The sequence below is a fragment of the Plecotus auritus genome, assembly GCF_963455305.1.
Source record: "Plecotus auritus genome assembly, chromosome: 2".
Classification (NCBI taxonomy): domain Eukaryota; kingdom Metazoa; phylum Chordata; class Mammalia; order Chiroptera; family Vespertilionidae; genus Plecotus; species Plecotus auritus.
The window spans coordinates 51652391-51671220 of NC_137771.1; the positions used below are offsets into that span (position 1 = coordinate 51652391).

Genomic DNA, 18830 nt, shown 5'->3' on the forward strand with positions numbered 1-18830 from the left:
GGTAATTGCTAAAAAGAAAACAGGATGGTGTTATAGAAAATTTTTAGGTTTGGGGGTTTACTTTGTTTAATTGGTTAGCTGTTAGTTTGGGGTTTTTTCTTTTTTTTTTTGTTTTTTTTAGTTAGGCTGGTCAGGGAAGACCTTTGTAAAGGTGGCATTTGCATTTAGTCAAGCAAGACAGGAACAGAAAACTGAGCATTGGCATTAGCGAGACAGAGTTCACCGATAGGAGCTTGGTAAAGCTATTTCAGTGATGCATTAGGTGCAGCCTCATTGGAGTGGTTGAAGAGAGAGGAGGGATTCACAAAAGAAGATAACAAGATAAAAAATAGAAATAGGTAGATAACTTCAGACAACTAAGATACAATGATGACATAGGAGACAACAATATTCTAAAACCCCAGTTTCCACAGTCACCCCCAAATTCCCTGAGCACTAATGTAGAGGGATGCAGGATTACTTTACCATAGTAGCATAACTTCATATCAGTAAACACAGAAATTAAAATGGAGTTGAAGTACGACATGTAAAAAAAATAAAATAAGTGCAGACAACACCTTCACAAAGTTTAGTTGCAGAATGGAACCAAGGAAAGGCAGCAGTTAACTGGATGAGTATATGGTGTCATGGAAAGAATTATTTTTCTTCATTGATTAAGGTATTACATATGTGTCCTTATCACCCCATTGCCCCCCCCCCACACACACACACACACTCATGCCCTCACCACACTCATGCCCTCACCTTCCTGGTGTCTGTGTCCATTGGTTAGGCTTATATGCATGCATACATGTCCTTTGGTTGATCTCTCCCCTTTAAACCCACCCTCCCCAACCTTCCCTCTGAGATTTGACCGTCTGATCGATGCTTCTCTGTCTCTGATCTGCTTTTGTTCATCATTTTATCTTGTTCATTATATTCCATAAATGAGTGAGATCATGTGATATTTATCTTTCTCTGACCGCCTTATTTCATTTAGCATATAATGCCCTCCAGTTCCATCCATGCTGTTGTAAATGGTAAGAATTCCTTCTTTTATATCACAGCATAGCATGGAAAGGATTTTTTAAGATGTATGGTGTTTCCCAGCTGGCATGGCTCAGTGGTTAAGAGTCAACCTATAAACTAGGAGGTCACGGTTTCATTCCAGGTAAGGGCACATGCCTGGGTTGCAGGCTCGATCTCCAGTGTGGGGCGTGCAGGAGGCAGCCAGTCAATTATTCTCTTTCATCATAGATGTTTCCATCTCTCTCTCCCTCTCCCATCCTCACTGAAATCAATTTTTTTTAAAAAAAGGATGTAGGATGTTAAAGCATATTTGCAAGCTGATGGGAATGATCCAGTAGAAATTGAAGAATTAATGATGCAGGAGAGGAGGCAAATAATTACAGGACCAAATTTTTTAGAAGGAGAGGGAATGGGTGCAGAGCACAGGGGGAGGAGGGGGCCATAGAAGCAAGGACCCTTCTAACACGGAAACATAAGGATCCTAGACAAATTGGACATGACATTAATTGGTGGCTTGGGAGTGGAAAGATGAAAACATTCTCAACTAATTGCTTTGATTTTTCTCTATGAAGCCTGAAAAAGAATCACCAGCTGAGTGTAAGTAGGGAATGTTGGAGATTGTTGGAGATTGAGGAAATCAGAGAAAGGGTGAATGAGTAGTTCCCTTATAGAAGGAGAAAGTGAAAATATCAGGGGGAGGGTGGTGGTGGTCTTAGAATCATCTGGCAGTGTTGACTGCCCATTTGAAATTTAAGTTTATATATATATATATATATATATATATATATATATATATATATATATATATATATATTTGAAAGAAATCCATTCAGCAACGTTGAGCAGTCTTCATCAGAAATTCAGATACTTTACTGCAGGCACCAAAGTAGGCAGCTGGCTGTATTTTGCCAAGCATGCCAGATGGAGGAGGAGAGGGGCAAGGGAACTTGGGCTTTTTACAGGTGCGTGACTGGGGTATGGAACTACAAAATCTAAGATGGGAGATGGAGGCAACTGGAGAAAGAGAAGAAATGTTTCATTTGTCCTTCTCTCCTTTTGGATATACTGTGAATTTTTAAAGTACAATCCACATGTCACTTTGTAAAGTGTCTCCTGACACTTCAGGAACAAGCTAATTATTCCTTACTCTGCTACCACAGCGTTTTGTATATTCTTTACCATAGTCTTTATCACATTGTACTAGATTTCTTATTTGTGAGTTTATTCCCAAGAAAAATGTGAACTACTAAAAGAAAGAAAGTGTCTTTTCTTTATATTGACAACAATGTGGGGCATAAAGAAAGTTCTCAAAGAATGTTTGCTAAAATAAAGGCAGGCCATGTTTTAGTGCCCAGAAAAATGCCAAGAAATTGTGGACACCTGACAAATACTTCATTGATTGTAAAGACCAGAAATGAATAGGGAGTTAAGCTCTGGGATGTTTTCTCATTAAATAATTTGTCCACTGTCCCTGCCGCTTGATTATTAAAAAATTAACTTAAGCATAATGCATTGTTTTCTTTCTTCTCATTTCACTTGCATAACTTTTAGCCATTGCACTCATTGCTAGCTTTAAGAGAGTACACTACAGATGTCAAATTGATATCGCTATCTTATCTTGTGTTTTTAAAAAATGTTGGCAATAAACACGTGGCTTAAATGGACACTTTTAGGTATACATGGTCTTTATTTTCCTGGGTTAGTTAATTGAGTTTGTTATTTAATTGAAAAACTAAATGTCAACTTTAGGTATATTCTTGGACTATGTTTCTTTGTAAGAAAATGTTATAGTATTTTATATAGAATGAATTTCCATACCATTATGTACAAAGAAAATGTGTTCTAAAAAAAGGAATAATGAAGGTATAATGTATTGTGAGGCAATATGGCCTCTTTTAGATTGCCAAATATGGTTGCCTGGGAAACAAACCATTTAAAACACTTTGTATACAAATATTCATAATGCAGTTATAATTTGCTATAGATGTATTTTATAACTTACTAAATGTATTCTTCTTGGAAATGTTTACAAAATCTCTAAATCTCTAATACCTAAATGCAATCACTGCACATCTCCTGATGAGACTGCTGTCATGAAAAAGAAACAAAAAACACTCCACTGAGAGATGATAAACAGTGTGTCCCACAGAAGGAACCATTATTTGGTGATTTGTAATCTATCTGAAATTGTAACAGAATCCACTTTTAAATAAATTCTGTTCTACTTGAGTTATCATTAAGAAATTAGTACCTCTTTAGCTATAATTCCTTATAGAAATTTTTGAATTTAAAAATAGTTATTCAGACTGTCATAGAAAGAAGTATGTTGAAAGAATCTATTCCAAGATTAGGGCAGAACCAAAACTCAGTAAATTGTGGGAGAAAATCAATGAGAAATATGAATTCAATTGACTTGGACAGTGGATAGCTATTACTTTTTATAGTAACATTGAGGTACCTGAAGTTCTTGTTTCAGTTGTAATATCGTAACTGACATAAGCTTTTTTATATTTTTATCAAATATAATGAATGGCATTTAATATTGGTTTGTACATGAAATTTACTCCCTTATAAAATACTAGAGGCCTGGTGCACGGAATTCGTGCACAGGGGGGCGGAGAGGGAGGGTGTCCCTCAGCCCAGGCTGCACCCTCTCCAATCTGGGACCCCATGAGGGATGTCCGACTGCCCATTTAGGCCCGATCCCACCAGGCATCGGACAGTTGGACATCCCTCTCACAATCCAGGACTGCTGGCTCCCAACTGCTCGCCTGCCTGCCCTCCTGATTGCCCCTAACTGCTTCTGCCTGCCAGCCTGATCACCCCCTAACCACTCCCCTGCCAGCCTGATTGATGACTAACTGCTCCCCTGCCAGCCCGATTGCCCCTAACTGCCCTCCCCTGCAGGCCTGGTCACCCCTAACTGCCCTGCCCTGCAGGCCTGTTCCCCCCAACTGCTCTCCCCTGCAGGTCTGGGTCCCCCCTAACTGCCCTTCCCAGCAGGCCTGGTCACCCCCAACTTCCCTCCTCTACCGGCCTGGTCACCCCTAACTGCCCTCCCCTGCAGGCTTGATCGCCCCCAACTGCCCTCCCTTGCAGGCCTGGTCTCTCCCAACTGCCCTCCCCTGCTGGCCATCTTGTGGTGGCCATCTTGTGTCCACATGGGGGCAGGATCTTTGACCACATTGGGGCAGCCATCTTGTGTGTTGGAGTGATGGTCAATCTGCATATTACTCTTTTATTAGATAGGATAGAGGCCTGGTGCATGGGTGGGGGCCAGCTGGTTTGCCCTGAAGGGTGTCCCGGATCAGGGTGGGGGTTCCCTTGGGGCGTGGGGCGGCCTGGGTAAGGGGCCTGTAGTGGTTTGCAGGCCAGCCACACACCCTGGCTGCCCAAGCAGAGGCCCTGGTATCTGGGATTTATTTATCTTCTACAATTGAAACTTTGTAGCCTGGAGCTGAGCCAAGCCTTCTGCTCGCTCCCTGGTGGCAGCCATTTCTGTTGGGATTTATTTATCTTCTATAATTGGAACTTTGTAGCAGAGGCCAAGGCAGGCCAGGGCTTCAGACGCTTGGCTTCCTCCATCGCTGGGGGCAACCCTAGCCTCCTGCTCTCTCCAGTTCCGTGGCTGCCGCCATTTTTGTTGGGATTTATTTACCTTCTATAATTGAAACTTTGTAGCCTGGAGTGGGCCGGCCAGAGTGTGCAGAAAGCTTAGCTTCCTCCATCACCGGGAAAACCCAAGCCTCACTCCTGCTCTCTCTATGGCCGCAGCCATCTTGGTTGGGTTAATTTGTATACTCGCTCCTGATTGGCTGGTGGGTGTGGCTCATTGGTGTAGCGGAGTGATGGTTAATTTGCATATTACTCTTTTATTAGATAGGATTGTAGACATTCCATTTACAAGGTTTTGAATAGATGATACAAGATCCCATGAAATAAACTGATTTTGTTTGCTAGTCCTATTCTTTCTGCAGAAGAAGTATTAGACAAGTAAATCAGCATAGTTCTTTTTTAACTCTGCCCTGTTTTTAAGTTGAAACCTTGTATATAATTATAACAAGGATAATTAACTTTCCTTAAATTTCTTTTGTTGTTTTCTGACACGTTTTTCCATCTGTATTTTGAAACAGAAATGCAGCCAAAACCGGTTTGGCTCAGTGGATAGAGCGTCGGCCTGGGGACTGAAGGGTCCCAGGTTCGATTCCGGTCAAGGGCATGTACCTTGGTTGCGGGCACATCACCAGTAGGGAGTGTGCAGGAGGCAGCTGATCGATGTTTCTCTCTCATCGATGTTTCTAACTCTCTATCCCTCTCCCTTCCTCTCTGTGAAAAATCAATAAAATATATTTAAAAAAAAAAAAAAAAAAAGAAATGCAGACTGATTTTTTTCTCTGAGATTACTAAACAAGTAAGATGAAATAGGAATAGTAATGTTTGGTATATCATAAACTTTTTATAACTATCACTAGAGGCCCAGTGTACAAAATTTGTGCACTGGGGGTTTGTCCCTCAGCCCAGCCTGCACCCTCTCCAATCTGGGACCCCTCAGGGGATGTCCAACTGTCGGGTTTTTTTTTAGAAGGGGACGTAGTTGAACATCCCTCTCACAATCCAGGACTATTGGCTTCTAACCACCCATCTGCCTGGCTGCCTGATTGCCCCTAACTGCTCCCTGCAGGCCTGGTCCCCCCCAACTGCCCTCCCCTGCCAGCCATCTTGTGACAATGTGGGGGTGGCCATCTTGTGGCAGCCATTATGTGATGCTGTGGGGGTGGCCATCTTGTGATGACATGGGGGTGGCCATCTTGTGATAGCCATCTTGTGATGATGTGGGGGTGGCCATCTTGTGATGACCTAGGGAGTGGACATATTGTGATCACATGGGGGCACCCATCTTATGACAACATGGGGGGCGGCCATCTTGTGACAATGTGGGGGCAGCCATCTTGTGATGTGAGGGCGTGAGGGCATGAGGGTCAATTTGCATATTACCTCTTATTATATAGGCTACTTGGGATAACCTGATGCAATGGGAATCCAGAAATATTTATTAATCTCACACAGAATAAAGTTATTGCTTGAAAAGTATGTAATAAAAAGTAAATATTGCTTTGAAAAAAAAAGCAGCTTAAAGTGAGCTGCTTCAACAGTTTAATAGCAAAATAAAAATAAAAACTTTTAAAATCCAATGCAAGTTACCAAAGTCTACCAGTATTTTGAAAAATAAAAATATCCTATTGGTAATATTTTTTTTAAGTTTACAAAATATGCATTATTTTTTTCTTAACTCAACCTATGTTTCCCTGTCTACATCAGAAGCAGGAAAAGCAACATAGCCAAGTGGAGGGGGCTTGAGAAAACATGAATTCACATTTCTCTCATCCCTTAGTACCAGTGTGCTGCAGAGCAAGTGAGTTAGTGTCTTCAAACTGCAGTTTTCCTATCATGAATTTAGGCACTATAAATAATATAATATGCATCATATACCCAATGGTATTTGCACATACTTGATCCATAATAGATGGAAGTGATTCTTAAGTTTTCAGAGGGAGGGAACAAAGCAAAACAAACAAACAAATGAAGCCAAGAGAAGCTTCTCAGGGGGATTCAACTATTGCTATAGTCCTTGCTCAAGATAAAAAGCAATTCAAAATGATGAGGCCATACCAGACAGGCTACACCAATAATTCCATGCCCGAACTTCTCTCTGGATGTTCTCTTTTCTCTTTTTCCTTCCATCCTTTGAGTTGGGAAATTTGAAAGAGCCTCTGGGTTCCAAGTTTACCAATTCTGCTCCTGCTTTGCCTGCTGGACCTCACAATGGCAGTTGCACAGCAAGATCCAATAGCAAAGCTCAGGAAGTCTAAGTGCTGATATTAGAATCACCCTGCTGGCCCTAAACTGTGAGTCATAGATGTTTGTACTGAATTGCCATGGTGCAAAAGGCCCCATTTTGGATTTGCTGGATTATCTGACCTCTAGTTCCTGAGGAATTGTCCTCTGAAGCCTTTTGCCTTATTTATCATAGTAACCTGGCAGCCTGCCTTGCAGATCAATAATTATTGAATAAATGAAGAAATAAATGTCATTTGTTTTCACATAGTGAATATTTTAACTTGGAACCAAAAGGCCTAGAGATACATATAGCATAATTGAAACAAGATGTGGTATTGTGTGTGTACCACCACATAACACCACCCTCAAATCAGGTATCATGTGTCCTATATTCTCATGCTAAAACCTGGCTAACTTATTCCAGACAAAACTTAATCAAAACCTTAGGCAGATATATGAGTTATTAATGTGATTGAAGAAAGGTGTGTTTATTTATAGAAACAATATTTGAAATTTTTCAAATTATTACTTCTTGTTCACACAGTGGATAATGAAGATGTACATATTTTTATTATTTGCTAATATTTATACATTTTATGATACTTGTAAGATCAAGGAGTCAACTTGCTTTGTTATTTTTATACTTACTTGATAGTAAACATAATAGCATGGTTTATGCCAGGGTTAAGGTCTCTTATGTTTTCAAAGTGTTCTTGTCTTAAATAAAACAATGTAATTGCCTGAATATCCATGAAAATCACATGAAGTTTAATTAAAAACCATTGGAATTATTTCTGGACAATTTAGAAAAATTGTTCTTAACCAGAGTACTATGAGAACACCATCGATACTTCACAAACATGCCAATTCCAGTTAACTTATAAAGGTTATTTTTGCAACAATGGAACGTTCTTATCTTCATGGCAATGAGTGTTAAGCAGAACATTGCCCTAACTCAGGACTATGGTACTGAGTAGAATGAGACACAATTTCTGTAAATAAGAGATCAAAGCATACATAGTCAAACCAACACCAAAAGAAGATGTCATCCCTATTGAAACAAGATACTTTTTCTCCTCAATATATGCTAGTTCGGGTAAAGGCAGTAAACAGTATTATTCAAACAGCCAAAAACTACATAAGGATGAATAAGGAATACTTTAACATTATGTATGCTTTCATAAATAATATATGATATTGTTAAACTATCATAGCTATTGCGTTGAATTATTGCTGACTTTTTTAATGTTGCCATGAATCTTTTAATATGTTCAAAGCATGCCACCACAACTTAAGGTATGAGAAAACCTACAGAGAACACACCAAAATAAGAATTTCTGCTTAAAAGAATCCATTTGAATTTATAAAAATTTAAGAAGTAGTTCTAGACATTTGACTTAATTGGATAATCCAATCCTTCCCTATTGCATCTGTTTCCTTATTGATTTTTCTTATAAGGCAAGTTTAATAGGTGATCACTGGTGATAAGGAAAATATTTAACAGAAGTCCTTTTTCCTGATTCGGTGAAATAGAGAGAATAGAGTCATTAGGATGAAGATCCTGCCTCGCATAGCTTTGAGGAGGCAAAATAACTTATTATTGCTTTGTATAGGAAGGCTAGACATTCTTTTCAATCAATATACACACAAAGCACAGTTCAGTAGAGTCTCTATGTCAATATCCAACAAAGAACCCCTGTAGTCTGAAAAAAAGAAGAGTAAATTGTGGGTTGTATTCATACCCCGATCAGGTATTTAATAGAAAATGGCACTAGTGAGATAATCAGGGACAAACTTTGTATAGCAATCTGGAAAGGGTAAATGTGAAGGAAATGGTTTTGCGACTATAAATTGCACTCTTAACTCTAGGTAATGGATCAGGAAATGAATGTCACTATTTACAAACAAAAATAACTTCCTCTGCTCCCCCCGCCAAAAAGTTTTCCTGGACTATCCCAAACACAAATTCACTTCTTCACATACAACCCCTAATATTAGTGCATGTTTCTGCTGAGAGTGGCTCGGTTTATACCATCTGTGTACACGAGGATTACTTTAAGAAATGTACTAGAATTGAGAGCTATGCTAATTTTCAGCAACTAGATGAAGGCAAATTTAAATACTTTTAAACATTATGCAGGTTGAAATTTATGTAATAGCCTTCCTAAATGTTATATCAATATGATATACCAATATAGTAGATTTACTATATATCTGTTATCAAAAGTATCATTATATCAATTATGATCCTCAAATCCATATGCTATTGACAGACAGCTAATCTGAACATTCTGTCTTCTCTTTTTGGTTAGTAATGGCTTTTTGTAAGTTGAACCAAGAACTTTATTCCCTTTTGTTTTTCTCTGCTGGCAATTGGAGTTAATGGCTTCTGATATTAAGTCTCTTTCTTCTGACAAGTGTAATGCAATCACTTTGGGGAAGCTTTTTTTAGCTAAATTATAAAAATATAAATGCTGCCAACCTTTCTCAAATGTTATGTTGTTGTTAAGAGCTAGCAAAGCTGAGAAAGGGATAAGGCAGCCAAAACAGTGGAATATTTTATTATATGTGACTATTATATGTTCATTTTGATCCATTGTTACATCAACAAAAACTTTCCTAGAGAACCTACTCCAGTTAGTTATACTTTAATAAGAAGTATTGATATTAGAAGAAACTATATTAATCTTCCTTTATTAAGTTAAAATGAACTAAATAGTGTGAGCAGACATTTATACTGAATATACCTGTTTCTCCTACAGTCTACTTGTGAGCTCAATTCTGTGTTTTTCCAATGGTTTCCACAATTCATAAAATTTAATTCACCATTTATATTTCTCTTTTATTTTTTTTTTGTTTATGTAGACCTCAATTCTTTGATAGTGTTTTTTAATTGTTGTTCTTTAACTTTAAAAGGCTCATTAGATGACATACATATTCTGTGTTGGATTCTATTTTGCTAAATAGTTGGCTGTCATTGTATTTTGGGGTCATTTTTTGTTGCATATTATTCTGGAGAATCTCTTGCTACCGAGAAGAATCAAAACTATTCTGGCTTGCCAGTTTAAAATCATATATATATATATATATATATATATATATTCTTAATTTAAAAATTATTAAAGAAACAATACTGGAAAATTTACACTTGCTACTTAAGCTGGTTTTCTGCCTGTGACTTCTCTGCAACTATCACAGCAACAGCAGCCATCATTTCACGGTGTTTTATACCTGCCAGCATTACACTAACTTAAATATTCATCACTATATTAATTATACTAACTAATATATTCATCACTATATTAATCCATATGGATCACTATAATACAGGTGTTATTATCAGTTTCAATTTTATAGATGAGGAAAATAATGAATAAATAAAACAGAAACAGCCTCAGAGAACAGACTGATGGTTGTCAGAGGGGGAGAGGGTTGGGAGACTAGGTGAAAAAGATGAAGGGAATTGAGAAGTGCAGACTGGAAGTTACAAAATAAGCATGGGGATCTAAAGTACAGCATAGGAAATACAGTCAATAATATTATAATAACTATGTGTGGTGCCTATTGGGTACTGGAAATATCAGGGAGAACACTTTGTAAAGTAATATATGACTGGCTACCACTATGTTGTACAACTGAAAATAATATAAAATAATCTTGAAAGGAAACTGTAATTTAATTTTTTAAGTAAAATAAAACAATGAAGAAAAATAATTTATAACAAAAAGTATTAATGATAGGCTTGCCTTGTCCAATATCAGAACATATTATTACATATACTTATTAAATAAATACTGTCTATAAAATAGCAATTAAGTCAATGGAACAAAGCACAAAATTAGAAATAGATATCAGTATTTATAAGAATTTTAAATATGACAGGATGAGTATATTAAATCAGTGGAAAGGGTGTATTATTTAATCAATATCATTGGAATAGTTGGGGACCCATTTGAAATAAAAAGGAATAGTGTCTGGCTTATTCAGTATACAAAAACTGTGGATGATTATTTAACTTATAAGGTTAATTGCAGCAATGTTTGGAGTGACCTAAACAACAAAAACAAACAAACAAAACAGGAAAAATAAAAATTCATTAACAGAGTAAAGGCTAGATAATGATATAGTAATACCATAAAGCCATTAATATCATGATTTTTATAAATTATTACTGAGGAAAAGAAGAAAAATTCAGAAAACTGCATATAATATAGTTTTATTTTTATGAAATAAATAATGCCACATCTGCTTTTATTTGTATGTGATTAGGTAAGTATCAAGAAAAATAAAAAAGGTGACATACTGGCTTATATATTTGGGTCACTTGAAGCTGGGATCCGGATGAGAAGAGTAAAAGAGTAGAGAGGAGGAAAAGATGAAAAAAGTAAACAGCCGAAACCGGTTTGGCTCAGTGGATAGAGCGTCGGCCTGCGGACTGAGGGGTCCCAGGTTCGATTCCGGTCAGGGGCATGTACCTTGGTTGCGGGCACATCCCCAGTGGGGGGTGTGCAGGAGGCAGCTGATCGATGCTTCTCTCTCATCGATGTTTCTAGCTCTCTATCCCTCTCCCTTCCTCTCTGTAAAATATCAATAAAATATATTTAAAAAAAAAAAGTAAACAATTTTAAGAAGTTAAAACTATACTGAAAAAAGTATATCATATTTATAAATTTAGAAAAGTTATTTTTTATATATATACAGCATTTTAAAATAGAAAATAAGTTGAAAAAGACTGCCAATTAATTACTTCAGTTGTTATCAGCTATTTATGAATCTGTATTATAATTCATCACATCTTCAGCAGGATAGATAGATACCTTAGTTCATACAAAATGTTCTTTAAATAAATTCTGGAGTGGGATTCTTAAACAATATTCAATGGATGCAACTTAATGTGACCTTCTGTCAACATATTGCTTTAGAAAAATGAGAGTGTCAGTAAAAATCTAGCAGTGGTGACTTGAAAATTGCAAATGCTCTTTAATGGACTTAGACTCTTAAAATGTAACAGATTCGATCTACATGATGAGACCTGCTGGATATGACAAGCAATTTAACCAGTCGATTTTACAGAGAGCTAAGATAGAAATCAGATTAAAGAGGAGGAGCCCTAGCAAACAGGTTTGATAAAAGCTACGTACATCCAAGGAGGTAGAAAATCAAGTTCAAGGCAGTCAAGTGTTAAACTGGTACAATAGGACAAAAACAAACAAGCAAAAAAAAAAAAAACACAGCAGGACTCCGCAGGCAGTGGAAGTAGCCATAGCATAAGAAGCTCATGGAGAATCTCAATTTTAGACCAGAGGTGCTTCGCTTTCTGCCTTTATATCCTGCAGTGGCTATGGGTAGTGGAGCTGAAATCACACGGGTCCTTGAAGTTCAAAGACAAGTGGCAATCTATCCGGTCCTACCCACACTGGATAAATTGGTTGCAAAAGTGCTTTCTGGCACTTTTTAAAAGTTATCTGACACATAGGACAGGTTTATCAAGTTGAATTCCTTGCAGTTGAGCCTTCTTTACTGAGAACATATTTCAGTGTGAAGTTGCAGTAGCTTTGTATTTATGTATCAGGGCAGTCTCTGGCATGTCTGTACATAAAGGGCACTTTCTACCTTGAAAAGTCATTAGTCAGTACAATACCTTTCAAAGTTAACCACAAAACTATCCTCAGTAAAGAAGTCTTTTTTTATTCCTCTTCTTTATGCTCTAAAGGGAACTATCTATAGCCTGTGACAGTATTAAACATATTTGCAGTGTACTACAAAGGTCTAAACCAGACCCCCCACACCCGAAGTCTAGGTTGAATATGGAAAACTGATAGTAGATTCTTATACTGTATATGCCATATAAATTATTTTGTTGGGCAAAAGTAGTGGATGATATCTCAAAAGAATGGGGTCTTTTTTTTTAACAAGAATGAAACCATTTTTACAGGAAAACAGAAATCCAAAGCGTATTAAAGTGTGATAGTGAAGAATGCAGTAGAAAAGTCCAGATTTCCAGATTTCTGCCTGGAAACAATTAGTGCTGTCTACAGCTTACCAATAGTTAATAACCATGTTACGTTTGGATGATCACATTAACAGAAAATTCTGAAACAGAACAGGGTCTACTGGACCTGATATTGAAATAATTTCAGCAAGTGTAATTAACTAGGGATATTGTCAGTTAAGTTTCACATGGAGAATGCTATTGTAACAATCCTTTAGAGTTGTGGTCTACATCCTTTCTGTTCTTAGGATCTTGCAGGTAAATTATAATCTACATGTTGCAGTGCATCATGGGTTCCTTAAAGGCAACAGTTCCATGCTGAACTCATCATTTGTCACTATCTGTACTTTTTCCAGTATCCCCAAGGTCATTAGAAAGAATAGAAATAACATATTCTAAATCCTGTGAATCATCCTAGTTCTATTTCTTACTCCCACATCCAATCAGTCAACAAATTCTGTCAAATCTGTCTAATTTGCTTATTCATTTCCTTTGTCTGGAACTCTCTGCTCCCAGATCCATCCATAGCTGGCTCCTTTTTTATTATCCAAATCTTCAATCAAATGTCACTTGTCCTAAAAGTCATTGATGAACTAGCCACTCCCATTCCAGCACTTTCCAAGTCCCTTATTTTAATTTCTTGGTAAGACTGATGATGATTATTCAAATTTTAGTATTTCTTGTCTCTTTTCTAAAATTTCTCTTTGAGAACATGAATCTTGTCTAGCTTGTTCATCACTGTATCCTCACTGCCCATGGTACTATCTGGTTCATAGTATACATTTAATATGAATGTATTTTTGTAATATTATTTTACTTCATTATTCTTTATTGATTAAAGTATTACATAGGTCTCCTTTTTCCCCCATTGACCTCTCCTTGGCCACTCTCACTCCCACCCCCAGCACATGCCCTCACCCCCGCTAGTGTCTGTGTCCATTGGTTATGCTTATATGCATGCATACAAGTCCTTTGGCTGATCTCTTACCACCCTTCCTCCCCTGCCTTCCCTCTGAGGTTTGACAGTCTGTTTGATGCTTCTCTGTCTCTGGATTTGAATGTATTTTTTTATTCATTCATTATAGCATTTATGCAACAAATACTTATTAAGCGCTTGTGTGCCAAACACTGTGTTATGCTTGGGAGATGCAATAGTGGGCCAAAACAAACCCTATCTTTGTATTCATGGCGCTTAGATTTAATTAAAAAAAAAACAGCATTCATTAAATAATCATGTAACTAAATGTAAAGCTACAGATATGAATAGTTACTTTCAAATCTGTATTCCTCTTTTAATCTCCATTACCTTTGCTTTAGTTCAGGTTATCATCATCTCTTGACTCAATTCCCTGCGTCTGGTCTTGCCGCCCTCCACTCTATTTTTCCAAAGTTAAAGTGCAGATCTTAAGTAATTTTCTATCTTAAAATTCTTAACAAATTCAATGATGTTCAAGAAAAAAAAATCTACACTCCTTAAGATAATGTCCCTTCATGACCTGCCCCCAACTATTTCTCCTTCCTCTCCTAACACCCTCTTTCCCCTCCTCACACTCTATGCTCCAGTCACCCTGAATTACTCTCTTATCTCTGGGCCTTCATGCATGTTGCTCCTGCTACCTGGTCATCTTTTCCTACTTTTTGATTAATTAACTTACTTATTCTTTACAACTCAGTAGAGGTAAGCACCTCAAGAAATTTTTTTCTAAACCCACTCAGAGTATCTCAGCCATGCCTTTTCTATGTTTTCTTAGCTCAAAAGAAAAGTATACCATTATTCTTTAATTGTTTATTCCCTTGTTTGTTTCCCTTGCAGGCCTTTGATTTCCTTTAGGTCAAAATGTCTTTCATATTTTTATATCCATTGCCCAGAGTAGTAACAAATTTGTAGAATAAATTTTGGAAGGGTGGTTGGATGGGTGCATGGATGGATGAGTTTATTTGACAAAATTAAAAAGTATAGGATGGCATTCAACACAGCTTCAAACATATACTATTAAGAATGTGTGTAAAAACATACTAGCCAGACTAGAAGGCTAGTAAAGCTCCTTTTGGGTTTTCCAAGCACTGTGACAGGCAGCACTCAGTAATTTACTTACTAAATTTATTCCATGTTTGTTGATGTTAAGAAAAGAATGTCAATTATTCACACCCTGGTGTTGAAGTGTTGGAAAAGGCAGTATGTTAATTACATCATCAGACTGAATGGCAGTTTGCAAGATTTCTTCTGCTGAAGCACTTCAAACAAAGGGTGTTAACATTCTCTAGTCTTCAGTGAGGAACTTTGTAACCAAAGAAGAAAGGCTGTGGTCACACTCTTTTTGTCACTGGACACATGGAATCATGGAGGCAATACCATACCACATGTCACAGAAACTTGAATACTTGGACTAATAAGTAAAATATAGTACAGAATAAGACTTACCAATAAATATATGGAAACCATTGCTGTCCAGAGGAGTTGACTGTGCTTTCTAGAGAAGAGGAGCATTAGGGCATAAAAGTAAGCTGGTTCTCAAGAATCCCTCTGGATCCATTTGCTTGCTGCAGTTAGCCAGTACGGATAGAATGAGTATAGAACAAAAGTATAAAAATGAGGTGATTCTAGTTGGTCTACTGAGAACATCCTACCAGAGGGGAACTGCTTTCACCTTACACCCAACGAACTAAATAAAATAACTTCCCTTACCTGCAAAGGGTAACTTCAGCACCAAGGCAAGTACTTACATATCAGCTATTGTCCTGGTAAAGGTGTCAGTGACTCTCTGCAAAATATCTGTGCAATAGGAAGCAAATATTTGTTAAATACCTGCTGTATTTCAGGCAGTAGCCTTCATAAGGCCTCATTACCAGAAGGAAAAATGAAAGGTAACTGGTGAAATGAAGCCACAGTAAATGTTAGGAGTTAATAGCAGTAGCCACCAGATTCTGATAGCCAAGGAATTAAGGTCCTCAAAGAGCACCAAAGTAAGTGAGCTACTGAAGACAGTTCCATATCCTATATAATAAAACCCTAATATGCAAATTGACTAAACAGCGGAACGACTGCCCGTTATGATGTACACTGACCACCAGGGGGCAGACGCTCAATGCAGGAGCTGCCCCCTGGTGGTCAGTGCATTCAGCCAGAAGCCGGGCTCACTGCTGGCGAGTGCAATGGCAGTGGTGGGAGCCTCTCCCGCCTCTGTGGCAGGCAGACATTCCCGGAGGGGTCCCAGACTGCAAGAGGGCACAGGCCGGGCTGAGGGATGCACCCCCACCCCCAACCAGTACACAAATGTCGTGCACCAGGCCTCTAGTCATATATATATATATATATATATATATATATATATATATATATATATATATATATATATACCAGACAGAGAGAGAGAGAGAGAGAGAGAGAGCTACTGAACAAAGTACCTGTCACTTTAAAAGTGACCTGAAAATCAGCTTGTGACGAGAATAATTTCAGATTCACCAGCAGTAATGAGTGAAGACATCGCTCCTAGGTGCTACTTCCAAGTGGAAGAGAACATTTAGTGGTAGATGGAATGTTTGAAGAGGAATAATTGTGCCTAAATGCATGTCATCTAACTTGTAAGTAGATTTGCAGTTGTCAAGACGGCAAATTCTCAAATGGCAAAAACAATGAAACAAGATGAATTCAACAGGATGCTTTTGCTCTAGGTCTATTACTGTTTCTGTAGGATCTGGAAATCAAACAGAAAATAGGAAATAATGTGGAGAACCAATAATGTGTGACAGACACCAGCAGGCTAGATGATAAAAAAGTATATCCTCTTATTCTCCCAAAGTAAACTGAAAGAACTTTTAAAAATTAGGATCGAAGGGCATCCAGACTTTTCAGACATAAACCTTCTGATTTCAAGGATTATCATTTTCCATTTTAGTTCTTACTGTAATCCTGCCTAGAGAATATATGTATTACCAGCTGTTCCATATAACGAATGCATCAGAACATTTTTAAAACTTATAATAAAAAATCATAACAATAAGCATTTCTTATGTGATGTTATTCAAAGCAAGGTTTGTTTTCAATTAGCTTCAAAATTAATTTGTTAGCTCTAAATATCAATTCTGCCTTAGTGCTCCTGTGGTAATTATTGCTTACCATCAAGGCTCCATTAAGTTTCCATGTTTAAAATGATGAATATGTACCTCTACTGATTACTGCTTGTGATTTAATTAGTTATTCTTAGAATAATAATGTTTTTAGCAATATGTTTATTGTTTTCAAACATTTGTGAAATGACTTAAACCTTGAAAAGTTTGTATATATTTAAACTCACAGTAGAAGTGCAAAATCACATTTTTCAGGCTCTTTGCAACTCTGGTATAAACTAATAAAGGCTCTATTATAGAGAACTTTACAAAGATATACATTCCCATGGCAAAGGTATTCAGAAATGTAAACTAAATATTTTATTTCCATTTAGATCATGAATTAATTACAAGTTATATATTTTATTAATCTCCTCTTTCTCTTTTAATATTTTGCCTACCTGAACCTAGAGTGAACATTTTGCCAACATAGATATCTATACCCTTTAGCAATTTTTATTTGTTCTTCCAAATTTCCAGTCTGGGCATGGAGTCAGGCACACAAACACGTGAGTACAGTTCTTCAAGAAGCACTGATATAAAATGGAAAAGTCATGCTGAGTTTTAGTAAAAAGCTAATTTTTGTTGCAGTGCATCATGGGTTCCTTAAGGTCTAGCTGGATATGACAAGCAATTTAACCAGTCAATTTTACAGAGAGCTAAGATAGAAATCAGATTAAAGAGGAGGAGCCCTAGCAAACAGGTTTGATAAAAGCTACCTACATCCAAGGAGGTAGAAAATCAATTACTTTAATTGTTATTGTATAAATAACTAGTGGGGTTTTTTTGGTATAAATTTTGTATAAATTTACTAGTCAGCTAAAGACTATTCTGTCAACCTTCCTCAGAGGGTTGCAAGTAGAATTGGATTAAAGGATATATATATAACACCTACTACAATGCCATGAGAAAAGGTTGGAACATGGTTTTGAAGAATCCAATGAAGAAAATTAAGCTAACGAGTGACATGATCAGATTTGCATCTTTAACAGTTATGGTAACAGTTATGAAGCAAAGTTGAGGAAGATTTTATTGAGGAGTCCAGAGGGATGAATTTAGAGACCATTTCAGCAGCCTAGAGATCATGTAAACCAGTTTAAAGTAATGACAGTGGAGTGACGAGGAAAGACACAAAATGTACTTAGGATATACTTAGTGACATAAACACTTTAGTCAATGATTAAATTTGAATTAGGAAAGGTTGAAGGAAAAGGAAAGTCCGGATGACCCACTGGTTGTTATCATGGAAGACTTTTTGAATTATTGTACTATAAATGGATATAGAAGAAGGCTTGGGAGATATGGGAGGGGTGGGACAGGTACTAGGTGGAAATATTGAGTTTAGTTTTGGACTAATTAAATTTTCATGAAAGGATATTGTAGTGAGGTCCAACTGATACACAGATCCAAAGACCAGGACAAAAGTCTGGAATTAGAAGTTTGGGAATCACACCATACAGTTAAGCCCAGGGCAGTCAATAAGGGCTCCTGAAATTCTAGAAGAATGATTAGATTAATTGAGCTAATTCAACATGGCAAAATATCTTTTGAAGTCATTAAAATTGTGTTTTTAATAATGAAAATGTTCAAAGAATAGCACCAAGTCAAATAAGCACAGAATGTAAAATTTCTTGTATAGTAAAATCTTAATTGTGTGAAAATCAGTCTTAAAAGGCTAAAAGGAAAAGCATGAAAGAATGACAATGGTCATTTTAGGCTTAAAATTTCATGGTGATTCCCCCTCTTCTATGTACCTATATTTTACAACTTTTATTTATACATTACTTAAAAATCAATTTAGGGTAAAGGTGGCATCCTGAAAAGATAATTATTAAGCTGGATCTAAAGGAAGGGGTATAAATCAGCCAGGTGAAGAAACAGTAAT

General features: G+C 37.0%; 1 protein-coding gene across 5 annotated transcripts in view; it reads left to right on the forward strand.

The window, feature by feature from the left end:
• Positions 1 to 18830, forward strand: part of LRRC7 (leucine rich repeat containing 7) — a 496684-nt gene that overhangs the window by 249510 nt on the left and 228344 nt on the right. The window contains exon 8 of one of the 5 annotated variants that reach the window (XM_080658303.1): positions 5142 to 5247. The exons of the other annotated variants lie outside the window; for them this stretch is intronic. Coding sequence (XP_080514429.1) covers positions 5142 to 5196 — 55 coding nt within the window. The 3' untranslated portion in view covers positions 5197 to 5247. Of the gene's footprint in view, positions 1 to 5141; positions 5248 to 18830 lie in introns of those variants that run through there. 5 annotated transcript variants of the gene reach the window in all.